The following is a 26,346-nucleotide window of genomic DNA, read 5'->3' as shown; positions in this document are numbered from 1 at the left end:
AGATGGGGACGCTGAGGCCCGGAGAGCAGGGAGAGATGTGCTCAGGGTCCTTGTTGGGTTTCTGGCAGAACCAGGACCAGGTCAAGGCGCTCCCCGCCGTGTCACGCTGCCTCCTTGGCAGGGCCCTGTGGATGCTGCGTCTTCTGGGAAGCCCCCCCGGATTGCCCCTGTGCAAGAGTTTTCCATCTGTCTCAGTGCTTCTCAAGGCCTCCCGTGCACACCTGGTCGCCTGTGCTTGGTGTCATGTGTGGGGACTGCTGATTAACCCCTGGGTTTCTCTGGCCAGTTGGAGGGCAGGGTCAGTGGTGGGTTTATTCCTGCCCTCCCAGTACCCAGTATACGGCCTGGCCTGGGGCTGGTGCTTACTAAGAGAGAGAGAGAGAGAGAGAGAGAGAGAGAGAGAGAGAGAGTGATGGGTGAACAGGAGAGAGGGAATCCAAGTGGGAAAGAGGAGGAGGGAAGGAGAGTGAATTGGGGGTTCAGCCTCCAGAGGGGGTGGGGCATGATGGAGGCAGGCCCTCCCCTACACCCCCTGACCTGTTTCTCTGCTCGCCCCGCAGGAGGCGTCCCCTGGGACCTGGAGAGTCCTCCCGTGTGCCTGACTGTGGGGCCGGGACCCATCCGCACCCTTCTGAGCCTGGAGGATGCCGTGTGGGCCAGCTGTGGGCCTCGTGTCACCGTGCTGGATGCCACCAGCTTACAGACTCAGGTATTGGCCCTGCTTCCTCGCTCAGGGCCGCTGGCCTGCGGGCCACCTGCTGGGCACGCCCTTGCTGCCCCTTCTCGTGCCCTACCTGGCACCGTGTTGGGCCCCAGCTATGCCTCAGGGGTTACTGAGAGTTTGTCGAGCAGCACAGCGGGCCCCGAATTGCTGCTGGACCCCGGCCTCTGCCCCAGCACGCGTCCCCGGGCTGCCTGGAGGGGAAGGGTCCCGACCACTGGGCTGAGCCGTGATCTGGACCCTGGGCTGAGTCTCTTGCTGCCCGTGGAGCCGGAACCTGCCCCACACTGTACCCAGGAGCCAGCTGTGCCGAGGGGAGGCCTGTGTGGACGCCGCCACCTTGGGGGCTGGGCTCTCTCAAGAGCCTAGAGGTGGAAACCGCCGGGTCGTCCTTGCCCTGTTGTGAGCTGAGCACTGCCTTGGCCGCCGGGGTGTGGGCCTGGTCCTGGGGCTCTGTCCTGACTCAGCCTGGGTGCATGCCCATCAGCGACCTACCGCATTGCCCGCCCTGCCTCCCCACACCCTCTTGGGGCCCATCTAGGGCCACAGGTGTAGACTTGGGCATGGTGCCCCAGTGGTACTTAGTGAGTTTGCCATCATTCGGTTTGTTGGGATTATCATCTTGGAGGGAGGCCTTGGTAACCGGGCCCGGGGCAGAGGTCTGGGTGTGGGCTCGGGGCCGGAACAGACAGGTGCACCAGGTGAGCTTCTGTGAGGGGACGATTGCCATCTGCCCACTGGGTCATCTCTATAAATTGGCTGTGAATTGGTTACTTAATAGCCCAGCAAGAGCACCCAGGGGTTCCTGCCGGTGTGAGATCACAGGTGTTGAGGGCTGGATCAGGTGGGGAAACTGAGGCGCAGGGAGCTGTGGGCGAGCCCTGGGGCCCTGGCTTGAGTTTCAGGGACGTGGTGATTACTGTCCCAGTTTTGTTGGAACCTGAGGGCAGTCTCTGCAGCTGCGCACGCCCGGTTCTGCATCCCAGCGCTGCCACCCACCTGCTGGTGCCATTAGGGCCCCCCATTCGTGACTCCTAGTTCCCATCGGTGAAAGGGGGTTCACGTCCCCTCCCTGGGGGCCTCTCGCTCGCTTGGGAGCCACAGTCCTGGTCAGCACCAGCTTCGGGATACGTTTGATCAGAGGCTCCTCGGTGCTGGGAGGGGAGGAGGAGGGATGACGTCCCAGCCTGTCAGCCGGGAGGGGTGAGGCGGAGCTCTGGGCAGAACCATCAGGTTTAGGCTTTGAGGTCTCATCCTTCAGAGGAGAAGGATGTTGGGGGCTGAAGGTGACCCCTGGGCCCTGCTCTGGGGCTGTTTGGGCAGCAGCCTCCCCGAGTGCTGGGAATGCCCCATGAGGGCCTGTGGCTGGGCCAGGTGGAGGGGCCCCAGGCCTGGACGGGAGGGAGGTGGCTGCCTTTCTCCTGGGGGGCAGTCAGAGCTCAGGGTGGGGGAGCTTTGAGCGGCTGTAGCCACAGACCCCCTTCCCAGCCCTTGCTTTGCGTTGAGGGGCTTGCCTGCTACCTCCCACCTGCCCCAAGGGCCTCTCACATCCTTCACCTTCTGAGAGGAAGGAGAGCTGCCTCCCTCGGGCCTTCCGGATCCCCAGAGCTCCTGGGTCTCAAGCCATTTGCAGGAGGAAGGATGAGGCCCATCTATAACTCCTTGGCCTCACCCCTGTACGACCTCCCCCCCCCCCCCGCCCGGTCCCTGCATCGTCCTTAGGCCAGGCCCAGGTGCCCTCTTGGCCTCTTGCTGGCACCCTGTGCAGGCTCTGACCGGTGTGTGGAGGAGAGCCGTGGTGAGGGGCGCTCAGCCAGCGGTGGAGCACTGGGGCCCAGTTGAGGGCAGCCTCCAGACTGATGGGGGAGACCCGGCCCTGCCCTTGGAGGGCCTCTGATCCAGTGGGGAGATACCACCTGCCCTTGGGAGGCCTTCAGTCAAATGGGGGAGACCCAGCCCTGCCCTTGGGGGCCTCCGTTCTGATGGGGGTGACACAACCTCTATTCTGGTGGGAAAAGTGAGCCCAGAGACATGAAGAAGGGAAGGAGCAGGCCCTCCGACTGTCCTGTTGGCCAAAGGACGCTCTCAGCACTCCACCAGGGGCAGTGGAGGGAGAGGGAGGAGGCGGCTGAGGACACTAGGAGGCAGGCTGTGAACCAAGACGTGTCTCCAAAGAAGAGGATCTTCTAAGGAAGGGCCCAGAGGACCCAGAAACCATGTGGAAGTCAGCGGCTGGTGGTTGCTGGGAGGGAGGTGTGGGCAGCAGGGCCTGAGCCCTGGTGAAAGCTGGGCCCCCTGTGCCCCGCCGCCCCAGGGCCCTGAGACTTTCTGGAAGAGGGGATTGGGATGCATCACCGAGGGCAGAGGCCCCGGTCTCTGTCCTGGCCACGCCCCCGGGTTCCCTGGACACCCCACTCTCTTGGAGGTGTGTGGTTGGCTGGCCGGCTGCTTCTGAGGCGCTGGCTCTGTCCTGCCAAGCCGTGCACCCTTGGACAAGGTGCTGAGCTCCCCTGGGAGAATGAGGTGATAACAGGACTTTGTAGAGGGTTGAATGAGAACACTTACTTAAGGGCTGTTCCACACAGGGCCTGGCACTTAGCAAGTGCTCAACGAACCTTAGTTGTCATTGTAATTATCTGTCTCACTCGAATCCTCGTTACCATGTGTATATGGCTTATCTGGAGACTCCGGCTCCCTTTGAGTTGGGGCTGCTGGTTGGTGTGGGCCGTGCGCCCGCGTCGCAGGGCTGCCGTCCTCGCTGTGTGGGCAGGAAGGCTTCCTCTTGCCGACAGCCATCCTAGGAGCGTGAGATGGATGAAGGGAAGGACAGGGATGGGGCCGGGCCCTGGCCATCATTCACCCCATTTTGCCGCTCACTGGCCACAGTGCAGTCCTGCCCGGGCCCCGGAGCTCAGCTCTGGCCCCACCGTCCCTGGGGCCGAGCAGCCACCAGGCTGCAGCTTGAGGCTGCGATGATTTAAGATTAGTTCTGGACCAGCTGCTCTCAAGAAGGGGATCAATATGGCCTTTTACCTGCTTGGCACACCGCGGAGGGCGTCAGGAGGGCGATGGGTGCGGGGAGGCGGGACGGAGGAAGGGGTGGCGGGTCGGAGGGAGCACGCGCCCTGCCCTGTCTGCTGCGGGGAAATGGAAAAGTTTGCGTGCTGCGCGGTGCGGGCAGCTCACCTTCAGTCACACCGGCCTTCGGCAGGGAACGAGGTGAGCGGCATGCATATTTAATAAAGCTGCACCACGCGCCGCTCGCTCGAAGAGAGGAAGCCTGACCACCTCGGCGCGGGGCTCTGGAAGCAGCCTGGCCTGGCTGCTGCCCCTGCTGCCCGGCTCATGGTCATGGGCAGCCGGGCCTGGGGGTGCAGGCTGGAGACCCAGCTGCCGTCCTGGGGCTCAGCACCCGTCTCTGCAGAGCACCTCGCTTTGGAGGGAGGGCATTGCTTATGCGCGGCGACGATGTGGTGCATCCTCCCCCCGGATGGAGAAAAGCCTCCGTGGGGATTATTTTTTTTAAGATTTTTTATTTATTTATTCATGAGAGACACAGAGACAGAGAGAGAGAGAGAGGCAGAGACACAGGCAGAGGGAGAAAGCAGGCTCCAATGCAGGGAGCCCGACGTGGGACTCGATCCCAGGTCTCCAGGATCACGCCCTGGGCTGAAGGCAGGTGCTAAACTGCTGAGCCACCCAGGGATCCCCCCTCCGTGGGGATTTGAGACACTTGGGTCTAACTGCTCAGCGCCCCGAGCCAGGCGGCCTAGGAGTGCGCTGATGGCTGAACGCGGCCCGGCGAGGCTCTGGCCCAAATTGTGGAGCCATGGGGAGTTACTCTAGGGATTGCCTTAACTCTCAGGAGCCTCCCCTGGTTTTTCCCACACCCAGGAAATAATAATAACCAATATCTATTGAATACTGCAGTGTGGATCGGGTATGGATTTTAAGTACTTTGCATAGGTGAACTTGCTCAATCCTCAGATCACCCTATGAGATGAGTATTATTTTTATTCCCACTTTATGAATGAGGAAACAGGTACAGAGAGGTTAAGTGACCTGCCCAAGGTCACACAGCTAGATCTGAACACGGGCGTCTGGCTCCCGAGTCTGCTCTCAATCTGCGTCGGCTGCCTGGGTAGGCGGAAGGCTGTCTCCTTGGGGCTGTATTTGCTCCCTGCGGGTTACGCCCTGAGATATGTCACTCCCGGGAACTCCCATTCATTTATGTACCTGCTTTTTCCAGCAACACGTCTTCCAGGCCGAGGATGGCTGCTTGTTCATCCTCATTGCCCCGGGGTCGGGCTCACATGCCGTGCTGCGAGTCAGTAGTCATGGTGGGTGGGCAGATGGGCATCCCGATTCCCAGGCCCTCTGTGTGGGATGCTGGAGGGATGGACGTGAGCAAGACCTGGCCTCAGCTCCTGGGGAGCTCAGAGTCCAGTGTGGGGAGCAGACCTGGGGCGCTCAGTGTCAGCCCCGGGTGCGGAGACCAGGAGGGGGCAAGCCCAGGCCCAACGGGAACACAGAGGGGGTACCAGGGGTGCCAGATCCAGCCGGAGAGGTTCCTAGAGGTCAGGACCCCTGAGCTGGTCTGAGCAGGTGCGTGGCTGTGGTGAGTGGAGGATGGGAGGGGGCAGGGAGGGTGCACGGTTTGGAGGCTCCCTGGGGACAGGCCTCTGTCCCCATTTAGGTCCACTTGGCCCCTGTCCGCTGCCCCCACCCTGCTGAGCCCGCCCCCTGCGGAGCCAGCACCCACCGTCCGTCTCCTGGTTTAACACTTGCCCCCACCTGCTTGTTCAGCTCCTTGATCCCAGCGGAGCAGCCGCGAGACCTGTTAAATAATAACGCAGCTCGCCAGGGCCTGTGTCAACACGGCATCCTCGTGTTCATTATCTAGATCGGCACCTTCAAAGTCTAATCCAGTCGCATGGAGTTCATTTTAACCGATCGCTGGAGGGGAAGCCGGCTGTGGGATGATTGCTGCATCTTAATTAAAAAAAAAAAAAAAAAAACGTATTGGGGACAGGTCGCCTGGAAAGTGCCAGAACAGAGGGCAGGTGGTGCCAGTGTTTGGGCAGGGGCCTGGCTCCCGTCCCGCAGGGCTGTTGCGAGGGTTAATGGGGGCAAGCTCTCCCTCATTAGACCCCAGCTCCCCTCCGACTGCAGAGAAGTCGGTCAGGACCACCTCCCCTCCTCCACACGCACCGGGTCACAGCCCTGTGCCCCGCCGCCGCCGCAGCACCACGCTCCTTCACAGCTCTGGCCACAGCTGCATGTTGACGTTTTGGGGACAATTACTGGATTAACCAGAGCGAGGCTGTGCAGGCAGGACCACGCCTGGTTGGCTCCCATCGCACCCCGGGTGCTGAGAGGCTGATGCGCAGCGGGTCCTCAGTGCAGGGCTGTGACGGCCTGGGCCTTTCCCGCAGGGGAGTGGGCTCTGGCGGTGGCGGGTCCCCTGGGCGGGGAGCGGAGCCCTGGACGGCGTGTGACCTGCTTCAGGGCTCAGCACCGGGCACGTGAAGGGCCGGGGATCCCACCCCCTGCTGTGGCCGCACCCTCAGCGCCTGGGCAGCTGGCCTCTGAGACGGGCACTGAGGCTTGTTGTCACCAGGCGGTGCCCGGAAAGAAACTTCTCCGGATTCCTGAACACCGGCAGCCGCCGGATGTCCCCCTGCCCACCCCCACATACAGCCTTCCCCACCCTTAATTTTCACGTTTAGTGCCCAAACTTAGTTTGCATGTATTAGCTGTTGTAAATCTATCATAACAGTGTGACGTGGCATGAATAATGCATCACTGGGCTGTATTAGTTTTCTGTCTTCTATCTTATTTATGACACGAAACTGGGTGGGAATTTGCAAAAGCAAAATCTAGGCGCGGGGTTTCCTGGGTAATGGTATGCAAATTGGCGTGAAGGCGGAAAGATTCACCGGGTCCTCGGGGTGCCCGAGCCCTGGGGTGCGGGCCACCTGAGCAAGGAGGGCAGGGCTCGCATCCCTGCACGGAGTCATCTCTGTCCCACGGTCTTGTCTTCATGTTTTAAGTGTGTGTGTGTCATTGCTGTTGTCATCCTGGGTTTTTCTGTTTTTGTTTTTGTTTTTTTGTTTTTTGTAAACCGAAAAGTTGGCAGGGGAAACTTGAGACGCAGATTTTCTAAAGGTTGTGGAGACTTCTCGGGAGGCTCAGACAGTGAGCATTTTCCAGCAGCGGGAGGAATTGCGGCTAGACTTACAGAAGGACTTCCTTCCAGGAGGCTTGTGAAGGACGGGGTGGGGGTGGGGTGGGTTTGGGGATCCCACGCGGGCGGGGGGGCGGCCCTGGCCCTGTATCGAGGGGCCAGGCGTGGCTCAGTGCCAGCTCTGCTCCAGGGGCCTGGGGGTGGTCGTGAGGCGTATCTCCAAGGCTAAGGGGCAGGGCTCCAGGCCCCTCCCTCCTCACCGGGAAGAGCTCACCTCTTTCCTGTATCCCATATTTCATCTCCTCCTGTCCTGGAAGATTTAGGTCGCTGGAGGGTTTCATGCTTTAAAACAAGTGGTTTGAAGCCGTTGGCTCAGGGAGCAGGCCTGGGAGGCCGTGGAGGAGCAGGGAGGCGGTGGGGGGGCAGGCGGAAGGGGATACTGTGGAGACGGCAGGGGGGCCGGAGGGGAGGGAGCGTGGACCCCAGCGGGGTGGGGTGGCCCTCCGTCTCCGCGTGCCTGTCCCCCAGCGTCCGGTTGGCAGCCCTCCCCTCCCCGGGTCTCCCGCGTCCCCCCCGCGCCTCTGCGGCCACCCTCCCCGCAGCCCTCCTGCAGGGGGGAGGGACCGAGCCCAGGGAGCAGCTGCCCAGCCCCCTGGAACCTGGCTGAGCCACGCGGAGCCACGGGCGGCCCCCCAGTGCTGGGCCTTTCACGCACTGGAGGCCGGGGCCTGGGCCCGGAACCGGACTCCAGTGTCGCTGCATGGGCCTGGCACGCTCGGACCCTTGCACGGCGGCCACGCCAAGCCCGGCGGCCGGGCCAGAAGCTCCAAGGGCGCAGTCCTGCTGCCGCGTCTCACCACCTGCTCATGTGTCTGCTGGCGCCGTGGTCACTGTGGGCTTGGGAGCTGGGCAGTGGCTTCGGGCCCTGGCCCTGCCGACCCAGGGCCTCCGCTTCCCCGCCTGTGAAGTGGGGATGATTATGGGACCTACCGCAGGGCTAAGCAGCTTGACAGCTGTTTTAGTGCCAGCCCTTGGTCAGGGTAACGTGGGCCACCCGGTGGTAGAGCCAGAGTCTCCAGCTCCTTCTGACTCGAATGCCCGGTCCCGAGGCCCAGGGTCCTCTGTGTGGTGGATGTAGGCGCCGCATCCTCCCGCAGGCCCGCGCGTTGTCAGCGGGGGCCGTGTCTCCCTGCCTGTTTTCCTACAGTACAGGTACAGGTACCGGTACAGGTACGGGTACGGGTACAGGTGTTGGGCCCACCTGTCTGTCTTCGGCTTTCCTTCTCCCTCTCCCTGGGCCCCGCCACCCTCTCCCTCCTCTGCTGCCCCAGCTCCTCTCCTCCGCCTGGGCTCCGAGCCTCCCAGGGCTCCTGGCTGCTCCAAGCCTGTCACCCATGGCCTTCACACGGCTTCCCATGGGCCCTGGGCTCCGATGGCCAGAAGCAAAGGGCCGGGTGTCCGTCACCTCCCCCAGACACCTGGGAAGAGAGGGCAGTGAGGTGGGCCGGTGGCCAGGGGAGTAGCTGTCCTGGATGCAGGGGCCTTACCCCGGCGCCCGTGCTCTGCTGTGGGGCAGACACCCCTTCCATCGAGCCGGGGAGCCCAGGAGAGGAGTGACAGCGTGGCGGGGCGGGAGCCAGGCTTCCTGGAGCGGGGTCGGTGAGGATGGGTGTGTGGGAAGAGGCTCCTGGGAGTGTGAGCAAACACATAGAGGTGAGGACAGCTTGCGTGTGCGCGTGTGTGAGCACGTGTGAGCACGTGTGTGCACGCAGGTGAGAGGGGGGATTGATGGATTACACTAACATCGTTTTGTCCTTGACTGTAGCTTGAATCCTGTTGACAGCATCCGTCGGGCTCTGGGGATCTGGGCCAAGCCTGGAATCCTTTCCCTATCCCCGCGGTTCCCGCGCCCCCTGCCCAGCAGACTTGGGAGCAGATCTGTGCCCGGAGCTGAGCCGTGACCCTTCCTGGTGCGTCCCCACCCTCAGCAGGAGGGCGGCACTGCCTCCTCGGCCGCCTGCGCACCTCTGCTGCTGTGGCCGAGGGGCGTCCAGAACGTGGGGGGTAGGGCTTATGTACGTCGGGACAGGCAGGTTTAGTGTGGGGATTTTTAACTTTTGGGGGGAGCTAAGGGCAGTTGCAGACTCTTTTGAGGTGTTGGCAAAGGCGATTGACCGTCTTTCTAGAAAAATGTACCAAAGGTGGACATTTTTTCACAGTTAATTCCAAGACAGATTGTTAAAAGTTTGGGACAGGCTGTCAGTCTTGGAGCTGGCGGGGCCGTCCATCTGTCCGTCCCTCCTGGGTTCCCCAGGTGGCTCCAAGCTGGAAGAGTCCAGCACCGGGTCAGGTCCTGAGAGCCAGGAAAACGAGCCCTCTGCTACTGGCCATCATCCCTTGGCCGCGACCAAGTCAGACCCCAAAGGCAGCACGTGGGGACAGGAGGGAGCCCACACCGCAGTGTCTTTGCGTGGCTCGGAGACCGGGTGTGGGCTGTGGAGTCCCCCCAGGGTGACCGTCTGTCCCCGCTTGCCCGGGACAGGGCATCAGGCTCTGGTGCGACGCCTCCCCCGGGATGGCTGGTCACCCTGAGCGGAATCCTGGCGTTCCCCTCCCCGTTTCCTGCACTGTGACTTTGTGAGTGTCATTCAGCCTCTCTATTTGTTTCCTCAGCTGTGAAATGTTGATAAGAGTAAGACAGATAAAGAAAGGGAGCGGAGTTGTCAGTGCCCACTGCCTTCCCGCCACAGACTGTGCCTGCCCACCTGCCCAGGGCAGCCGCTCGGGGCGCGACCGCTGCGTCTACATCCCCAGCCTGTCCCCTGGCTGGCGGAGTGAGCCCGCGCCATGGCTTTCCCCAGGCCTTGGTGTCGTGCCCGCTCCACGAGGATGGCAGGCTGGTGCCCTCGTCCCGGGCTGGCCGGGGTGTGATGCGGAGGCAGGGGCAGCTGAGGGGCTGACGTATGCCCTGTGGCTGAGCTCTGGAGCAGGCCACCGGCCCGGTGCCCGAGCAGGGAGGGAAGGAGAGCTCCGCATGCTCACACCCTTCTGGGGTGCTTGGTAGGAGGTGCCTGGGGGCGTCCGGCGTCCAGGGGGCAGGCTCATGCCCAGCTCTGCCCCTGCCCCGTGGGGCCACCTGGGCTGGCATCCCCCTTTCTAGGTTCGGACCATCTTCTCTTGTCAAGGTCTCTGCAAGGATGAAATACGGTGGCATGGGGAGGGCCTGGCACACAGCAGGTGCCCAGCAAGCCGCAGCCAGGCCAGCCTTCTGCCGTTTCCTCGGCAGCCCCCAGCCAGCCCCAGACGCCCCAGCGCTCATTCCTGGCTCCTTGGCATCCTCTCAGCTCTAATGACTTTGAGTGCTGAGCTGCTCACCCTGGGAATTTATAGAAACTGAGCACAGAAGCGTCACCTGGAGACACATAAATATTGTACGATGGAGGTTGGGCTGTGTCAGCAGTATTTGGAGCGGTGTCACTCACCTGAAGCCTTCTGTGCACCTGCCCGCAGCGGGGCGAGGGGCACGGGCCGTGGTGGGCCCGTGTAGGACGCCTGGTCTGGTTCCAGCTCCCGAGCAGCTCCTAACTGCGGGTGGCGTGCACAGAGCTCTGGCGGTGGCCAGCTCCGCTGCGGACCCGGGGCCCCACACGGCAGGTTCTCCTCCTGGCCCTGCTGACAGGTGAGAGAGGAGAGCCACTTACCTGGCCAGAGATGAGCCGGGGGCTGGGGTCACACCCATGCCCTTTCCTCTGGCTGCCAGCTTTTTTTTTCTTTCTTTTTTTTTTTTTTTTTAATAATTTTGTCTCCCTCTCAACTGTTTATTTAAAGACATTTCAAACTACCTTAAAGTTGAAAGACTAGTACAACACACAAATATTCTTTAACCAACTGTCAGCATTCTGCTGTCATTTCCCCCCCATGTTATACTTACACTCCTTTTTTTGGCTGTACCACTTAAAAGTGGGTTGCAGACATTTTTATTCTTCGCCCCTAAATAGAGAAGGGCAGCATGGCTGTCCTATACATAACTTCCACAGCATTATCATACCTGGGAATTCAACGTCAAATTGTGTCTGCAGGTGCATTTTCCCCAGTCACTACCCCCCCCCGAAATATAACTTTTATAGCTTCTCTCCTGACCCCATGCAGGATCCAGCTGGGACTGAACATTGCATTTGGTTTTCATGCCTCATTAGTCTCCTTTTAATCTAGAATAATCTCTCTGCCTTTATTTATTTATTTTATTTATTTATTTTATTTTATATTTTATTTATTTTATTTTTTATTTTATTTTATTTTATCTTATTTATTTTATATTTTATTTTATTTATTTTATTTTATTTATTTATTTTATTTTATTTTATTTCATTTCATTTTATATTTTATTTATTTTATATTTTATTTTATTTTATTTTATTATTTTATTTTTTTGTCTCCATGACACTGACTTTTTTGAGAAATCCAAGCCAGAGTCTCTTGAAAACTTCACAACCAGGAGCTAGTCAGTGTTTTCCTGGATGGACTTTGAGCCTGTGGCTAGATTCTCTGTGGGGAAGCTGTGCACTTCTCACCGGATCTCTTGGTTCAGGGGTCCCTGTCCCAAAGGCACTGGTTCCCCTTTGTAATCACTTGGTCACTGGCAGGTGATCCTTGCAGAACAGGTGTCCTGTTCCTCAGCAAACTTTCACCCCAAACTTTCATAAATTAAAGAGGAGTTCCCCTTACCCCAACCCACCCCGCTTCTAATACCACCTCTACACATTTGTAGACTCTTTTTAAAAATCCAGTGGGCTATAATCCAGGGCAATCATTACTCTTGATACTCAAATTGCCTCAAATTTGGCCAAAAGGAGCTACTTGGTTTTGGCTCTTGGGTCCCTTGGACACTTACTTCCATATTATTTGTCGGGCACGTCCTCGCTCTTCTGCCTTGGGGGAAGCTCTGGGCTCCTCTGCCACTTGCCCTGCCCGGAGGGGCCATTTCTCTGGGGTGACCCAAGCCGGTTCCCTCTCGGGAGTGGTGTCTCGTGTGCTCCCCGCCCCGGGTGTCATTGCTTCCAGACCCTTTCAGTGCGCAGGGCCAGGAACACAACTTAGGTTCACACGGACAGCTCTAACTCAGATCCGAGGCCGTGGACCTCCACCCTCACCTTCTCTCACTCCACCTTTGACTCTTCTCGCTGTGAGAACCCTGGCTCCCGAGAGTAACATCAGCGAGCTTCAGCCACACGGCAGGGTTTCCGAATCGCTGCGCCCGTCCCGCCACCCACAGCAAGCCTACTACTTAGTAGTAGGACTTCTTTGCAGATCTTTTTGTCCCTGAGGACCCAGGGTGCATAGTCAGAGTGCTGAGTTCCCAAGCTACCGGAATGGGTTCTTTCTACGTGGGCGTGGCCGTGCTCCAATAACTCGTAACTTAACCAGAACAGGTGGCAGGCGGGTGTAGTGTGAGGGCCACTCTTTGCAGACCACTGGTCTAGAATATCATCCTAACGGGGCGGCTCCCAGGACAGCGTAAGCAGCCGGCGGATCGCCCTGCAGAGGAGGGGCATGACTTTGCTGGTGACAGCCGGGCAGAGGGCGCCTTCAGAGACAAGGCGGGTAGAGCCATCTGGGAGGGAAGGAGGCCCCCCACTCCTGGGCTCCAAGAGCGGCCAGGGACTAGAGCAGGGATCCGGAGGTGAGAAATGGGAAGCCAGCACTGAGCCCAGCGGGCAGTGAGGGCTGGGCCTCGCTGCCGCCCGCCCCCACCGGGGGTACTGGGACCCATGCTGCCGACATGCCACCTCCTCCGCCCTGTGTTCCTGGCCGGCCTCCGAGGACCTGGCTCCAGGGACAGGCTCCCAGCACGGGGAGGGGGCCCAGGAAGCTGGGAGATCATCAAGGAGGGAGGTGCTGGAGCTGCCGGCGTGCATCCTGCCCTTTCCCCCACCCCAGTACCACTGGGCTTGGCAGGTTTGCACAGGCCCTGGTGTAAAGCCCCCTAGGCCCGGGGACAGGCTTGTTATGCCTCTGGAGAAATGAGCCCAGATCTCCACCTGCTGACTTCTCTTGTAATTGGGTTCTGACAGCAGCTCGCAGGGCCGAGTGGCTGCAGACTCGGGGGGGCCTTGCACGGCCCTAAGCCCCTTGGTCCCAGCGCGGCCTGGCTGTCTCGGAGGCAGGACACATTCTGCACCCTTCCCCAGGAGCTGGGCGGCCTGTCCTGCTGCACGGGGGTGAGCATGCGCACGCCTTCCCGCCGGCTGGCGTGTGTTCGTGCATTCCTGTGCAAATGCGTGCCGGCTGTCCTGGGGACAAGCTGGTGTGTTGGGTGCCCCCTTCCAGCCTGCCGCCCCCTCTGTGCATCCGTCTGCTGTGGACAGTGGGCCCTGTGGGACGTCAGGTCCAGCCTCAGTGGCTCGTCTGCGATGCGCTCAGTGGGGCCTCCGCTGGCCTGTTTGGACGTGGTGTTCTTTTTTTTTTTTTTTAATTTTTATTTATTTATGATAGTCACAGAGAGAGAGAGAGGCAGAGACACAGGACAGAGGGAGAAGCAGGCTCCATGCACTGGGAGCCCGACATGGGATTCGATCCCGGGTCTCCAGGATCGCGCCCTGGGCCAAAGGCAGGCGCCAAATCGCTGCGCCACCCAGGGATCCCTGGACGTGGTGTTCTGCGTGGGTCTGGGCTTCAGGAATGTTCTTGAGTGCAGGCTGGTTCAGGAAGATAAGCACCCCTGAACCCCCTCGGCCAGGTTTCCAGAAGGACTAAGGAGAACAGAAGGCCAGTGCGGACAGAGGTGTGGGGGGGAAGGGCCGGAGGGCTGGAGGGCCTGTCCCCTCGCCCTGCGTGGACTGGGCCCAGCTTGAGGCTGTGAGGGGCTTGGCCTCCCTCTGAATCCCAGAGGCTCACTGGCTGAGCCTCCAGTACCTGGGCCTCCACTGGGGCGCGGGGGGCAGGGGGCGAGGAAGGAGGAGCAGAGACCACTGCCAGCCCCTTGTCTGAGCAGGGGGCTTCCCGTCCTCTGAGTGTGCCGCACCTGACAGGAGGCCCCCTCGTGCTCCTGGGAGCCCCCACTTTGATGGGGACGACACGCCTCTGCCCTTGGTGAACTTCCTGTCTGAGAGATAGCTGCAGCTCTGCTCTCGGGGTCCCCCCAGTGAGGGGGGTACCCTGCCTCCAGGAGCAGCCTGGCACACAGTGGGGGGAGAGCATGTTGCTCGGGCTCTCCCCCCCTCCCCTAATCTGGGGCCCTGGAGGCTCCTGTCCCCAGCAGCCTGTTAGGCCACCCCGGGCCACATGCAGAGCTCAGCCACAGGGACTGGCTGGGAAGAGCAGTTTTGTTGGTCGTGTCACAGTCTCGCCCTCATTGGCTTGGCTCCTGTGCAGACCCCCACCCGCCAGCTTCCTTATCTCCCTGGGAAACCCCTTGGGGATCTGAGTCCCGGGGGACCGGGGGCCACTCCTCACTTGCTCAGCCCATGCGAGGCCCACAGCCCTGGCCCCTGCCACACGGCTGGCCATCGAAGCCAACGTCCTTCAGAGGCAAACCTGACCATGTCACGCACCAGCCTAGCTGCTCTGGCACTTAACTGTCGCCAGCCTTCCCCATGGATGGCAGCGGCCTGGGGCAATCCAGGCCCCTGCCCGCCTCCCCCTCCGTCTGACCACGGCCCCACCCTGACCCCTTTCTGATTCTCCCCACCCCAGCCCTGCTCCCCGGGACAGAATGCACCTGTTCTGTTTCTAATCTCCAGGACCTTCCCCCCCCCGCACCCCGATTCCGATGTGTCTACTCTGCTGTTTCTTTGTCCTTTTTTTTTTTTTTTTTTTAAATCAAGCCCAGAGTCAAAACGAGAAGCCTTCAACCTAATAAGTGCCTGACATCCCATGATTGTTTTCGTTTCGTAAGTTTCAGGCGCACAGCTGTACATTTTGACATCTGTATATGTCACAAAGTCTAGTTACATCTGTCACTGTACAGCTGACCCCTCACCTGTTCTGCCCGCGCCCCCAAACCCCCTTCCCCTCTGGTAACCGCCAGTCTGTTCTCCGCATCTGTGAGGTTTTTTTTTTTTTTTTTTTTTTTTTTTGAGTTTGTTTCTGTTTTATATCATTTTTTTGTTTGGTTTGGTTTTCTAGATTCCACGTAGGAATGAAATATTGCAGTATTTGCCTTTCTCTGGCTTATTTCACTCAGCATAATGCCTCCTAGGTCCATCCATGTTGCCGCAGATGGCATACGTCATCCTTTTGGTGGCTGAGTAACATCCCATGGTATCAGCACACCATATCTTCTTTATCCACCCATCTGCCGATGGACACTGAGGTTATTACCGTATCTTGGCGATCGTAAATGCGGACTTCAGTGAGCATAGGGGTGCACGCGTCTGTTCGAACACAACAGATGGTTGTGTTCTTTGAATAAATACCCAGAAGTGGGACAGCGGAGTCATAAGGTAGTCCTGCTCTTAATTTTTTGCACAACCCTCCATACTGGTTTCCACAGCGGCTGCACCAGTGCGCATCCCCACCAACGGTGCATGAAGGTCCTCTTATCTCTGCGTCTTCAGCACCACTTGATGATAGGTGTTGAGACGATAGGTTGCTGTTGTTTTGATTTGCATTTCCCTGACAACAACTGGTGATGTTGAGCATCTTCTCATGCGTCGGTTGGTCATCCGGATGTCTTTGGACACACATTTATTCAGATTCTCTACCCATTTTGAAATTGGCTTGTTTGGGGGTTTTGTGGTTGTTGTTGAGTTGTGTGAGTTCTTTATATATTTCGGACACTCACCCCCTCTCCCGTTCAGCAGGTTGCCTTTTTGTTTTGATGATGGGTTCCTCTGCTGTGCAGAAGCTTGTTAGTTCACCTTGTTTATTTTTACTTTTGTATCCCTTGCCCCTGGGGTCGGATCCACAAAGATGTCACTAAGACCCCGGCCAGGGAGCTTACCACCTCTGTTTTCTTCTGGGAATTTTATGGTTTCAGGTCTCGCATTCAAATCTTGAATCCATTTTGAGTTCATCTTTGTGTCTGGTGCAAAATGGGCGTCCAGTTTCTTTCTTTTGCATATGGCTGTCTAGTTTTCCCAGCACCATTTATTGAAGAGATTGTCTTTTCTCCACGGTGTGTTCTGGGCTCCTTTGGCAGAGATTCATTGTCCAAATATGGGCAGGTTTATTTCTGGGCTCTCAGTTCTCTTCTGTTGACCTGCATGTCTCTTTTTGTACCAATGCCATACTGTCTTGATTACTGTAGCTTTGTGGTATAGTCTGAAATCAGGGAGCGTGATACCTCCAGCAGTTGTTTCTCTGTCTCAAGACCGCTTTGGCTATTTGGGATCTTTTGTGGTTCCATACACATTTTGGAATTATTGGTTATAGTCCTGCAAAGCATGCATTGGAACTTTGATGGGAATTGCATTAAATCTGTAGATTGTTTTGGATAGGATGGACATTTTTACAATATTCTTACAATCCATGAGCCTGGAAGATCTTTCCATATATTCATGTCTTCTTCAGTTCCTTTAATCAATATCTTACAGTATTCCGCATTTATTTCACTTCCTTGGTTAAATTTATCCCTAAGTATTTTATTCTTTCTGATACAATTGTAAATGGGATTGTTTTCTTATTCTCTCTCTCTGATGAATCATTATTAGGTCCCAGAAATGCCACAAATGTCTGTATATTGATTTTTGTATCTTGCAAGTGTGCTGAATTCATTTATTAGGTGTAGTGGGTTGTTGTGGTGGTTGTTGTTGGCTTTTTTTTTTTTTTTGTTGGTATGTTCTTTATGGTTTTCTGTATATAGTATCATGTCCCCTGGAAATAGTGACTATTTTACTTCTTCCTTTCTGATTTGGATGCCTTTTATTTCTTTTGTTGCCTAATTGTTGTGACTAGGCCTTCTAGTTACTATGTTGAATAAAAGTGGTGAGAGTGGGCATCCTTGTCTTGTTCCTGTTCTTACAGGAAAAGCTTTTAGCTTTTAACTGTTGAGGATGATGTTATCTGTAGGATTGTCATATATACAGCCTTTATTATGTTGAGGTACATTCCCTTTATACCCACTTTGTTTTGAGAGTTTTTCCAACATCACAAATGGATATTGAATTTTGTCAAATGCTTTCCCTGCATCTATTAAGATGATCATATGATTGTCTTTCATTTTGTCAGTGTGCTCTTATGCATTAATTGATTGGCAGATGTTGAACATCCTTGTATCCCTGGAATGATCCCACTTGGTCATGGGGTATGGCCCTTTTAATGTATTGTTGGGTTCAGTTTGAGGACTTTTGCATCTATGTTCATCCAGGGTAGTGGGTGGCCTGTAATTGGTATCGGGGGTGGTTTTGATATCAGGGGTGATGCTGGCTTTGTAAAATATGTTTGAAAGCTTCCCCTCCCTTCAATTTTTGGGAAGACTTTGAGAAAGGTAGGTGTTAAATCCTCTTTGAATGTTAGTAGAATTCACAGGTGAAGCTACCTGGTCCTGGCCTTTTGTTTGCTGGCAGGTTTCGGATTGCTGTTAAAAATCTCTTTGCTAAAAAAAAAAAAAAAAAAAAAATCTCTTTGCTCTAATAATCATTTTGCTCAGATTTTCTATTTCATCATGGTTCAGTCTTGGAAGTTTCTGATTTTATTTATTTGAGTCCTCTCTCTCTCTCTCTTTTTTCTTGGTTAGTCTGGCTAAGGGTTTGTCAGTCTAGTTTATTTTTTCAAAGAACCATCTCTTTGTCTCATTGATCTTATACATTGTCTTTTTTTTGTTCCCATTTCACTTATTTTTGCTCTAATCTTTAGTATTTTCTTCTATCTACTAATTTTGAGGTTTGTTTCTTTTTTCTAATTCCTTTAGGTATAAAGTTATATAGTTTATTTGAAATTTTTCTTGTTTCTTGGGGTCAGTCTGCATCGCTTAGAACTGCCTCTACTGCTCCCCAAGATTTTTGATGTGTTGTGTTTCTGTTTTCATTTGTCTCTAGGTATTTTGGGGGGTTTCTTCTTTGCTTTCTTTTTCAACCCATTGGTTTTCCAGTACCATGTTTTTTAACCTTCCTATTTTTGTGATTTTTCTCATTTTCTTCTTGTAATTAATTGGTGGTTTCATACTATTGCGGTTGGAAAAGATGCTTGATAAAATGTTGGTTTTCTTGAATTTATTGAGACTTCTTTTGTGCTCAACATGTGATCTATCCCAGAGAATGCTCCATGTGCCCTTGAGAAGAATGTGTTTCCTGCTGCTTTTGGGTGGAATGTTCTGTAAATATCTGTTGAGTCCATCTGGTCTAATGTGTCCTTTAAGGCAGATGTTTCTTTATTCATTGTTATTGTCTGGATAATCTATCCATTGATGACGGTGGGGCATTAAAGTCTCCTACTAGTATTGCATTGCTGTCAATTTCCCCCTTCAGGTCTGTTAAGATTTGTTTTATATATTTTGGGGCTCCCTGTTGGATGCATATGTATTAATGAAAGTTATATCTTCTGGATTGACCTCTTTATCATTGTTTCGTGCTCCTGTTTGTCTTCTATTACAGTCTTTGCAGTCTATTTTGTTTTTTTTTTTTTTTTTTTTGCAGTCTATTTTGTATGAGTATCGATACCCCAGCTTTCTTTTCATTTCTATTTGCACGGAATATCTTTTTCCATCCCTTTCGCTTTCAGCCTGTGTGTGTCCTTGTCTCGACTCGATGTCAGTCTTCTGTATAGATGGGTCTTGCTCTGTATCCATTCAGCCACTCTGTGGCTTTTGATTGGAGCATTTAGTCCACCTACATTTAAAGTAATTATCAATAAAAAAAAATAAAAAAATAAAGTAATTATCAATACGTGTATACTCATTACCATTTTTTAAATTGTGTTCAGGATGTTTTTGTAGTTGCTGTCTGTTCCTTTCTTCTCTTGCTCTCTTCCCTTGTGGTATGATGGCTTTCTCCTGTTATGTTTAGATTCCTTTCTCATTTTCTTTTGTGCATTTATTATAAGTTTTTCCTTGTGGTTTACCTTGAGGTTCACATAAAATCTCCTATGACAACAGCAGTCTGTTTTAAGTTGATATCAATGTAATTTTAAGCACATTCTTAAGCTTTGCCCTTTTTACTCCTCACCCCTGTTGTTTTACATTTTTGATGACACATTTTACATTTTTACTTAACTAATGATTGTGATTTTAGTTAACTTTACCAGTTATATCATTTCATCTGTATGGTTGCTTTATAAGTGATAGGCTCACTATCTTTGCTATACATTTACCTTTTTTGGTAAGGTTTTTACTTTTGTATGTTTTCTTACTATTAATTTGTGCCATTTCTTTTAACCATAAAGGAGTCCCTTTGACATTTCTTGGGCTCGTTTGGTGGATGAACTCCTTTAGCTTTTGCTTATCTGGAAAGCTCTTAATCTCTCCTTCAGTTCTGAATAATAACCTTGTTGGGTAGAGAGTTCTTAGTTGGAAGATTTTTCCTTTCAGCACTTTAAATGTGTGTCATGCCACTCCTTTTTGGCCTGGAAAGTTTCTACTGAGAATCTGCTGATAGCCCTGTGGGATTTCCCTTATCCATAACACATTTTTCTCTTGCTGCTTTTAAGGTTTTCTCTTTATTTTTAACTTGTATCATCTTAATTACCACATGTCTTGGTGTAGATCTCTTTGAGTTCATCTTGCTTAGAACTCTCCAGGTTTCTCGGACCTGGGTGTCTGATTCCTTCTCCAGATTAGGCATATTTTCAACATGTTTCAACATGTTTTGTGTTTCATTATTTCTTCTTTTCTGGCCCTTTCTCTCTCTCCCCCTCCTTCTGGGATCCCTATAATGTGAATGTCACTCCACTCGATGTTGTTCCAAAGGTCCCTTTGGATGTGTTCACTTTTCTTTATTCTTTTTTCATTTTGCTGCTCTGTCTGGGTGTTTTTCATTCCTTGTTTTCACTGATTTGTTCGACTTCATCTGGGCTGCCACTGGACGCCCCCAGTGGTATAACTTCTGTTTGGTATTTTCTTTCTTTTTGTTGAAGTTCTCACTGTGTTCTTCCGGAATTCTCCTGAATTTAGAGAGCACCTTTATGACCATCACTTTGAACTTTTTTTCAGGTAGATTGCTTATCTCTGTTTCATTTAATTCTTTCTTTCAGGGTTTGTCTTTTTGTTTGTTTGTTTTTGTTTTGTTTTGTTTTTTGAAATATTCCTCTGTCTCTTCATTTTGCCTTACTCTGTGTCTGTTTCGATGTATTAGGTAAGTTGTGAATCTCTCCCAGTCTTTTTTTTTTTTAGGATTTTATTTATTTATTCATGAGAGACACACAGAGAGAGGCTCAATATGGGACTCAATCCCAGGACCCTGGGATCACAGCCTGAGCCTAAGATAGATGCTCAACAACTGAGCCACCCAAGTGCCTCCTCCCAGTCTTATAGGAGTAGCCTTATGTAGAGGATGACCTATGGGGCCCAGAAGTGCACCTTAGTTACCAGAGTCACGTTCTCAAGGGGTATCTCCTTTGTGCGTGTACATGCCCTCCTGTTGTGGTGGGGTCGTGGTTGTAGCACTTTGGGGGTGGGGCTGACTCCTGGCCTGGCTGGGGGCATGTCCATGGCTGCCAGGGTACATTGGTGGACAAGACTCTCAGTGGAGTCACCCAAGGCACTAGCAGGTCATAGAGAGAATCCCAAAATGGTACCCACCAGCACCAGTGTTAGTAAGGGAGGTGGAGATGCTCCTACCAATGTCTCGGTCCTTGTGGGCGCCCCTGCTGTTTTCTACCCCTCTGGCGATCCTTTAAGATGGTTAGTAAATGGATCTTCATTATCAATGGTATATGTTTTTTTCAAATTAGTATTTTCAACTAGTTTCCAGGTTGAATGAGCAGGTGTAAGCCCCTTAAGAATGAGTTTTCTGTTCCTTCCAGTTTTCTGGTTTTCTTGAACATAATCCCCATTGATTTTCAAAACCTGGTATTTCGGGGGATCATCAGTCCTGTGGAGGATCTAAGGGTTGGGCCTGATGTGGAGCTTGAATTCCACATTCCTCAGGGAAGTTCTGTACCTTGTATGCCTCCAAATCGTGACGTGCCATGGCAGGACTTTTCCCTGGTGAGTTTGTGTCTCTGCCTCTCATCTCGTCTCGTTGCTGTCCTTTTATCTTTTGTTGTGGAGGTTCAGTTCATTCAATTTTCAGGTCCCTTTCAGAAGGAATTAATCCAAGAGCAGTTGTAGATTGTTGCGTGTAGGGGAGGAGGTGTGTTCAAGATCTTGTTACTCCACCATCCTGAACCCAACTCCCAAATGTTTCTTGGTTTATCAATTTTTGGACATTCCTGCTGTAAAAGATTAGAGTTTGACTCACCCTACCCGCCTCCCTTTCCTGATCCTTCTGTTTGTTGCATTTGTAAATCTAGATAATGTACATAAGCTGTCATCTCCTCTTGCATTGACTTTTGGCCCTGACTTTCCCTTGTGTCACAGGGGCATGCTAGAGCCTGGCCTGTCAACTCCTGAGAGCGGGGTGTGTACGTTACCTCTTTCCTAGCTCCTTGTTCTGTAGTGCCATGTGGGTAGCTTGCGATGGGCCGTGTTATAAGTATTTACACCCCAGGAATCGGCAGACATGACAAACCAGGATTCCCCACCAGTTGTTAAACATTTACCAGCCTGCCCCTGCTGGGCTCCTGAGGTTCCCTTCTAGCCCTGAGTCTGGTTCAGGCAGAGGCTGGATGAGCTTGGTCCCCCCGAGGCTCAGCCAGCAGGCCCAGCCCAGCACCAACACCCTTCTTTCTGTGCCACAGCAAAGCTTCGAGGCGCACCAGGACGAGGCGGTGAGTGTGACACACATGGTGAAGGCAGGCAGTGGTGTCTGGATGGCCTTCTCCTCTGGCTCCTCCATCCGCCTCTTCCACACCGAGACACTGGAGCATCTACAGGAGATCAACATTGCCACCAGGACCACCTTCCTCTTGCCAGGTGAGTCTGCTGCTGGCCATTGCGCCCTGCCATTCCGGGCCTGTGCTGGGGAGGAGCTGACCTCCATGGAGCACCTTCCACGCCAGGCAGGGGTGTGTCCTGGTCCATTTATACCGTTAAGCCTCCTAGTGGTATTTGGCCAGCTTTGAAAACTGGGCCTCTAAATGGGGAGGCAGCAGGGCTGGATTTGAACTCAGGGCTGTCATTCCCAAGCCTCTCTTGCCATCATCACTCACCTCTTGCGGAAAGTGAGGCTCCAAGCTCAGCAGACTCTCCCAAGTTGGGCAGCTGGGTGGGAACCCAGGCCTGTCCACACCAGCCACTCCTCAGGCTAACCAGAAACCTGGTTCTGCCTCACATCATGTACAGAGTGTGAGGTGAGGGGAACGAGAGAAGGCTGACCAGGGGTCTCTTTCTTTAGAGGTTTTTCTGAGAAAGGCGACTGGCTTGGTTGGCTGGTTGGGGTGTGGAGGCAGGGGGAGAGCAGAGGGCTAGGACGTCATCCCCTTGGGGCCCTGCTCCCTCCTGCTGGGCTGTTGGTGGTACTCAGTGGAGAGGAGTAAGACTGGAGCTCACCTAACTCTCTGCTCGCTCCTCCCTGCATCTGCCTGAGGCCTCCGTGGAATCAGCTGCAGGCAACCTCCTTCCCATCTGCTGCCCAAGATGCTGCCCATACCCTGGCGGCTGTGCTGGAGGGAGCCAGGGCTGACACCTGCTCGGAGCCTGCTCCTACCCCCAGCTGGCTTTAGAGCTTGGCCCAGCTTCCACCAGACAGATGACTGGTCTGGGACGATGCAGGGGCTCCATCCTGTCCAAGCTGGGCTGGGTTCGGCAGCTGGGAGAGCCGAGGGGCCCTGGGGCTGGGGACACAGGCCTAGCATGGCAGGTGGGGAGCTAATTGTTACAGGGACTCAGCAGATGGGCCATGTAGAGGCCAGAAGTGGCCGTGTGCTGAGCTGGGGGACTGATCGCTGGGCTGGGCTGAGGGCAGGCACCTTAGCCAGAACCTCAGGGGCCATGGGGGCCTCCGTCTTACCACAGAAGCCTGGTCCCTAACTCCACTAGGGGACCCAGACACCACCCTGGCTCCTGCTTCCTCCCAGCCAGTCAAATAGTGATCCCTGAGTCTGGACTGGTGGTGATGGTGGGCCGGTTACTAACCCCAAGATCACTACTGGCGGTAGTGACAGTGAGTAACGGCTGCCTGCCGCACACCTGCCCTGGCCCTGCAGGGAGCTGGGTTCCGAGGGTTTTATATACGGGGCCTCGCTTCACTGTAACCCACAGAGTGGGGTCATCCCCGTCGTACACACACAGAAGCTGAGGTTTACTCAGCTCGTCTCTTGTCATGCGGTGGGCCAGAGGCCGGGCCAGGAGTCACCTGAGACTCCCACCGTGTGGAACGGGGAAGAGGTGGTTTCAGAGGTGCCCGGAGTCCTGGCTCGGCCACTGTGGGGCTCGGGTGGGTCTCTCTGCCTCCTGGAGTCTGTGGTCCCTGTGAAACCAGGCAGTTCTGGCTCCAGATAGATGCCTGCAGGCCTGGGGAGACGTCTGGGCCAGGCTTGGAGTGTGTGTGAGGATGTGAGGACAGTAAATGCTTACGTAACACGCTTTCAGGCCTGTGCCGTGTGGGCTCGGGGACCTGGGTCAGGGCTTTCCTCCTCCTCTTTTTCCTCCCTCCCTCCCTCCCCCCTCCCTCCCTCCCTCCCTCCCTTCCCTCATCCCTTCCTCCCTCCCTCTCTCCCCTTCCAGTTTTATTGTATTCCACAGTATTTAGCCGTGATACAGGGTAAAGCCATTTTAACTACGATAAAGATTTCTCTCTATCACAGAGATGTTTCCACATTTTTGCTGATAGCTATATTATTTCAAGTTAGTGGAACAACAAAAAAAGTGGACCTTTTAAATCTCCTGGGCCTCCTCTGCAGGGCAGGGGCAGGGGAGGGGAGAGAAGGGTCAGCTTGTTGCAGGGCCAGAGGAGGGGCTGGCGGGCAGACCAGCCGCAGGGGGATAGCCGCGGCCTCTCCGGAACAGCTGTGGCTTTACCATGTCAACTTAAGACGCACCTGCTCGTCCGCCGGCTTACTTGTCCTCCTCAGGTCTCCTTTAAGGAAGGAAGGACACTTGCTGTCCTTCTATGATGTTAGAGCCAGGGAAACGGAGACGTAGGAGGTGAAATGACCCAAGGCCAGAGCCAGGACCCTAATCATAGCCTCTCACAGGCTTCTTGTTCAGCATCCCCAGCCTCGGTTTCCCCATCTGTACAGGGAGGGGCTGAGATCTGAGCGGGATCTGGCTGTGTAGCGCAGGCAAGAGCTGGAGTCGGCCTGGCTCTGCCCCCCTCCAGCCCCGTGACAGGGTCCCCGCCTCTCAGGGAGGTCGGGTCTCACCCGAGGCAGTGCACGGACAGCGACCCACAGTCCCTGGCTGAGGGAGGCCCAGGTCACGGTGGCACCGCCCACTGGCATCATCCCTGTCCTCATGACGGTCCCTGCCCCTCACCGCGCCAGCCCTGCAGGCCACACGTGCTCCGGGGGCCCTGCTGCTCAGCCCCACTGTCCCGGCCACGTCCTTCTGGCTGCACCTGCTGCATCCAGCAGACAGATGCCACCTCTGGCTGGCCACACCTCCCTGGGCTGGGCCCTGGCACATCTGGGGGGGGTGTTAGGTTCCTGGGTGCAGGGCCTCCCCCAAGGTTCCCCAGGACTTCTGCCCCGGGCCCCCTTCCCCAAGCCCCACAGTTCCTGGTCAGCAACACCCTGGAGCCTGGCGCTCTGGCCGGCCAGGCCCCCCCACACCCGAGAGGAGGCGGTGAGAGCTGCCTTGGGGGAGGGGGGCGGCCTCAGACCACCTCACGTCGTGCCCTGGCCGGGAAACAACAGAGCGGGATCCTTCAGTTCTTTATTAGAGATATTTTTAAAAGGCTTTGAAGTATTTTTCTTCCCCCACACCACCAAATGAAATAATTGCATAATTAGTAATAAATTTGTTCCTCTTCCAAGTGTGGATTTTTTTAAGGGCGTGTTAAAAATTTATCACGCTTCCTTCCCCCGACCCCTCTTCCACGCATTCCACGCATGTACCCGCCTGGTATTAATGCGTTTTTGAACCTAAGCTCCCCCCTCCTCTTAACCAGACAGGTCATTAATAAAATGTTCTCCGAGCGCCTGAGCTTTTTAAAGTTGTATATCTCCAGATAGATGGCCTGGGTGAGCTGCTCGCTGCTGCATTAAGTCTCTGTGATAAAATATTTATCCACCATTAGAATGTTTTTTTTTTTTTTCCCCTTTCGGACTGTTTGTGAAGTATCTTGCTCTTTTCCTGGAGGCAGTCGGTGAGGAGGAGGGGCCCCAGAATGAGGTCCGCGGATGAAGTCGGTTCTCAGTTCTGCCACCTGCTTGGGGTTCCCGGCGCCCTCCTCTCGCCGGCTGCGGCTCGGTGTCCCGTGAGGGCCGGAGGGTGCGGGCGCCGCCGGGGAATGGTCTCTCCCTGGCTCAGGCCCCAGGGGCCCCGGAAAAGGAGGTGACACAGTGAGATGAAGAATCGGCCACTGTGCACTCACTGGGCTGAATTATTTCTGGGGGTTGGTGGCTCTGATGGAGCCGATCCCGAGCCACGGGTCTGGGTCCTTTTCCTGCTCACCGGTGTCACCCTAACGGCCTCCTGTATCCATCGTCCGCTCTGCGCTAAGGGCCGTGCCTCCCGGCCGCTGCGTCCTATACACGCGGAAAATTCTAATGATCGGAAGATGGAGCGAGGTAGGTGTGTGACACTCCCTGAGAGGTGAGACGAGGAGGACACTTGTGACGCCACACGCCGAGGATGGGCATCACGCCCGTGTCCTTTTTCGCTTTTCGGGTTTTCATTCATGTGTCCTTGAACTCCCACTCGGGCCCGGGGCACAGGCGCTCGGGAGCCGGGGAATCTGGGCCCAGACCAGCTGCGGCCCTGGTGAGGCCTCCGTCGGGGAAGGTAGGCGGGGGACAGAGACCTTGACCTGGGCCAGGCGGGGCCGGGTGGTGGCGGGGGGATGGCAGCCGGTGCCATACGCAGCACTGCTGAGCTCGGGAAGCCGGGGACCCTGCGGGCCTGGGGTGGCACCGTCTGAACCAACGCAGGTGTAGGGAGTCCCTGATCCATGAACCCAGACGCCATGGGAAATGGCTTCGGAGTCAAGACACGGACCCGCCTGTCGTCCTGGAGTTTCATTCCTGCCCCGAATCCGAGCAAAGTGGGACCCTCAGGGTTGGCATCATGCAGTCTGGCTCTTCCAGCCCCATCCTGCTGACGGGTCCATGTGCATCTGGGACGGCACAGCCACCAGAGGGGGGGACCTCAGGGACTTCCTCTGTGCTGGGTTATTGTCCCCTGTCCCCACCCATTCTCCTCTGTGCTGGGTTATTGTCCTCTGTCCCCACCCGTTCTCCTCTGTCCTGGGTTCCTGTCCTCTGTCCCCACCCGCTCTAGTCTCCTGGGTCTGTTGACGTGCAT

General features: G+C 55.0%; 1 protein-coding gene across 16 annotated transcripts in view; it reads left to right on the top strand.

Annotated features, from left to right (window-relative positions):
• ARHGEF10L (Rho guanine nucleotide exchange factor 10 like) overlaps window positions 1–26,346 on the top strand; it is a 159,088-nt gene that overhangs the window by 128,157 nt on the left and 4,585 nt on the right. For all 16 annotated transcript variants that reach the window (XM_049106683.1, XM_035713176.2, XM_049106694.1 and 13 more), the window contains 2 exons: window positions 561–709; window positions 21,681–21,855. In XM_049106683.1, coding sequence (XP_048962640.1) covers window positions 561–709; window positions 21,681–21,855 — 324 coding nt within the window. The remainder of the gene's footprint in view (window positions 1–560; window positions 710–21,680; window positions 21,856–26,346) is intronic.

The sequence above is a fragment of the Canis lupus genome, chromosome 2 (assembly GCF_003254725.2).
Source record: "Canis lupus dingo isolate Sandy chromosome 2, ASM325472v2, whole genome shotgun sequence".
NCBI lineage: Eukaryota > Metazoa > Chordata > Mammalia > Carnivora > Canidae > Canis > Canis lupus.
This window is presented reverse-complemented; position numbering and strand designations above follow the sequence as displayed.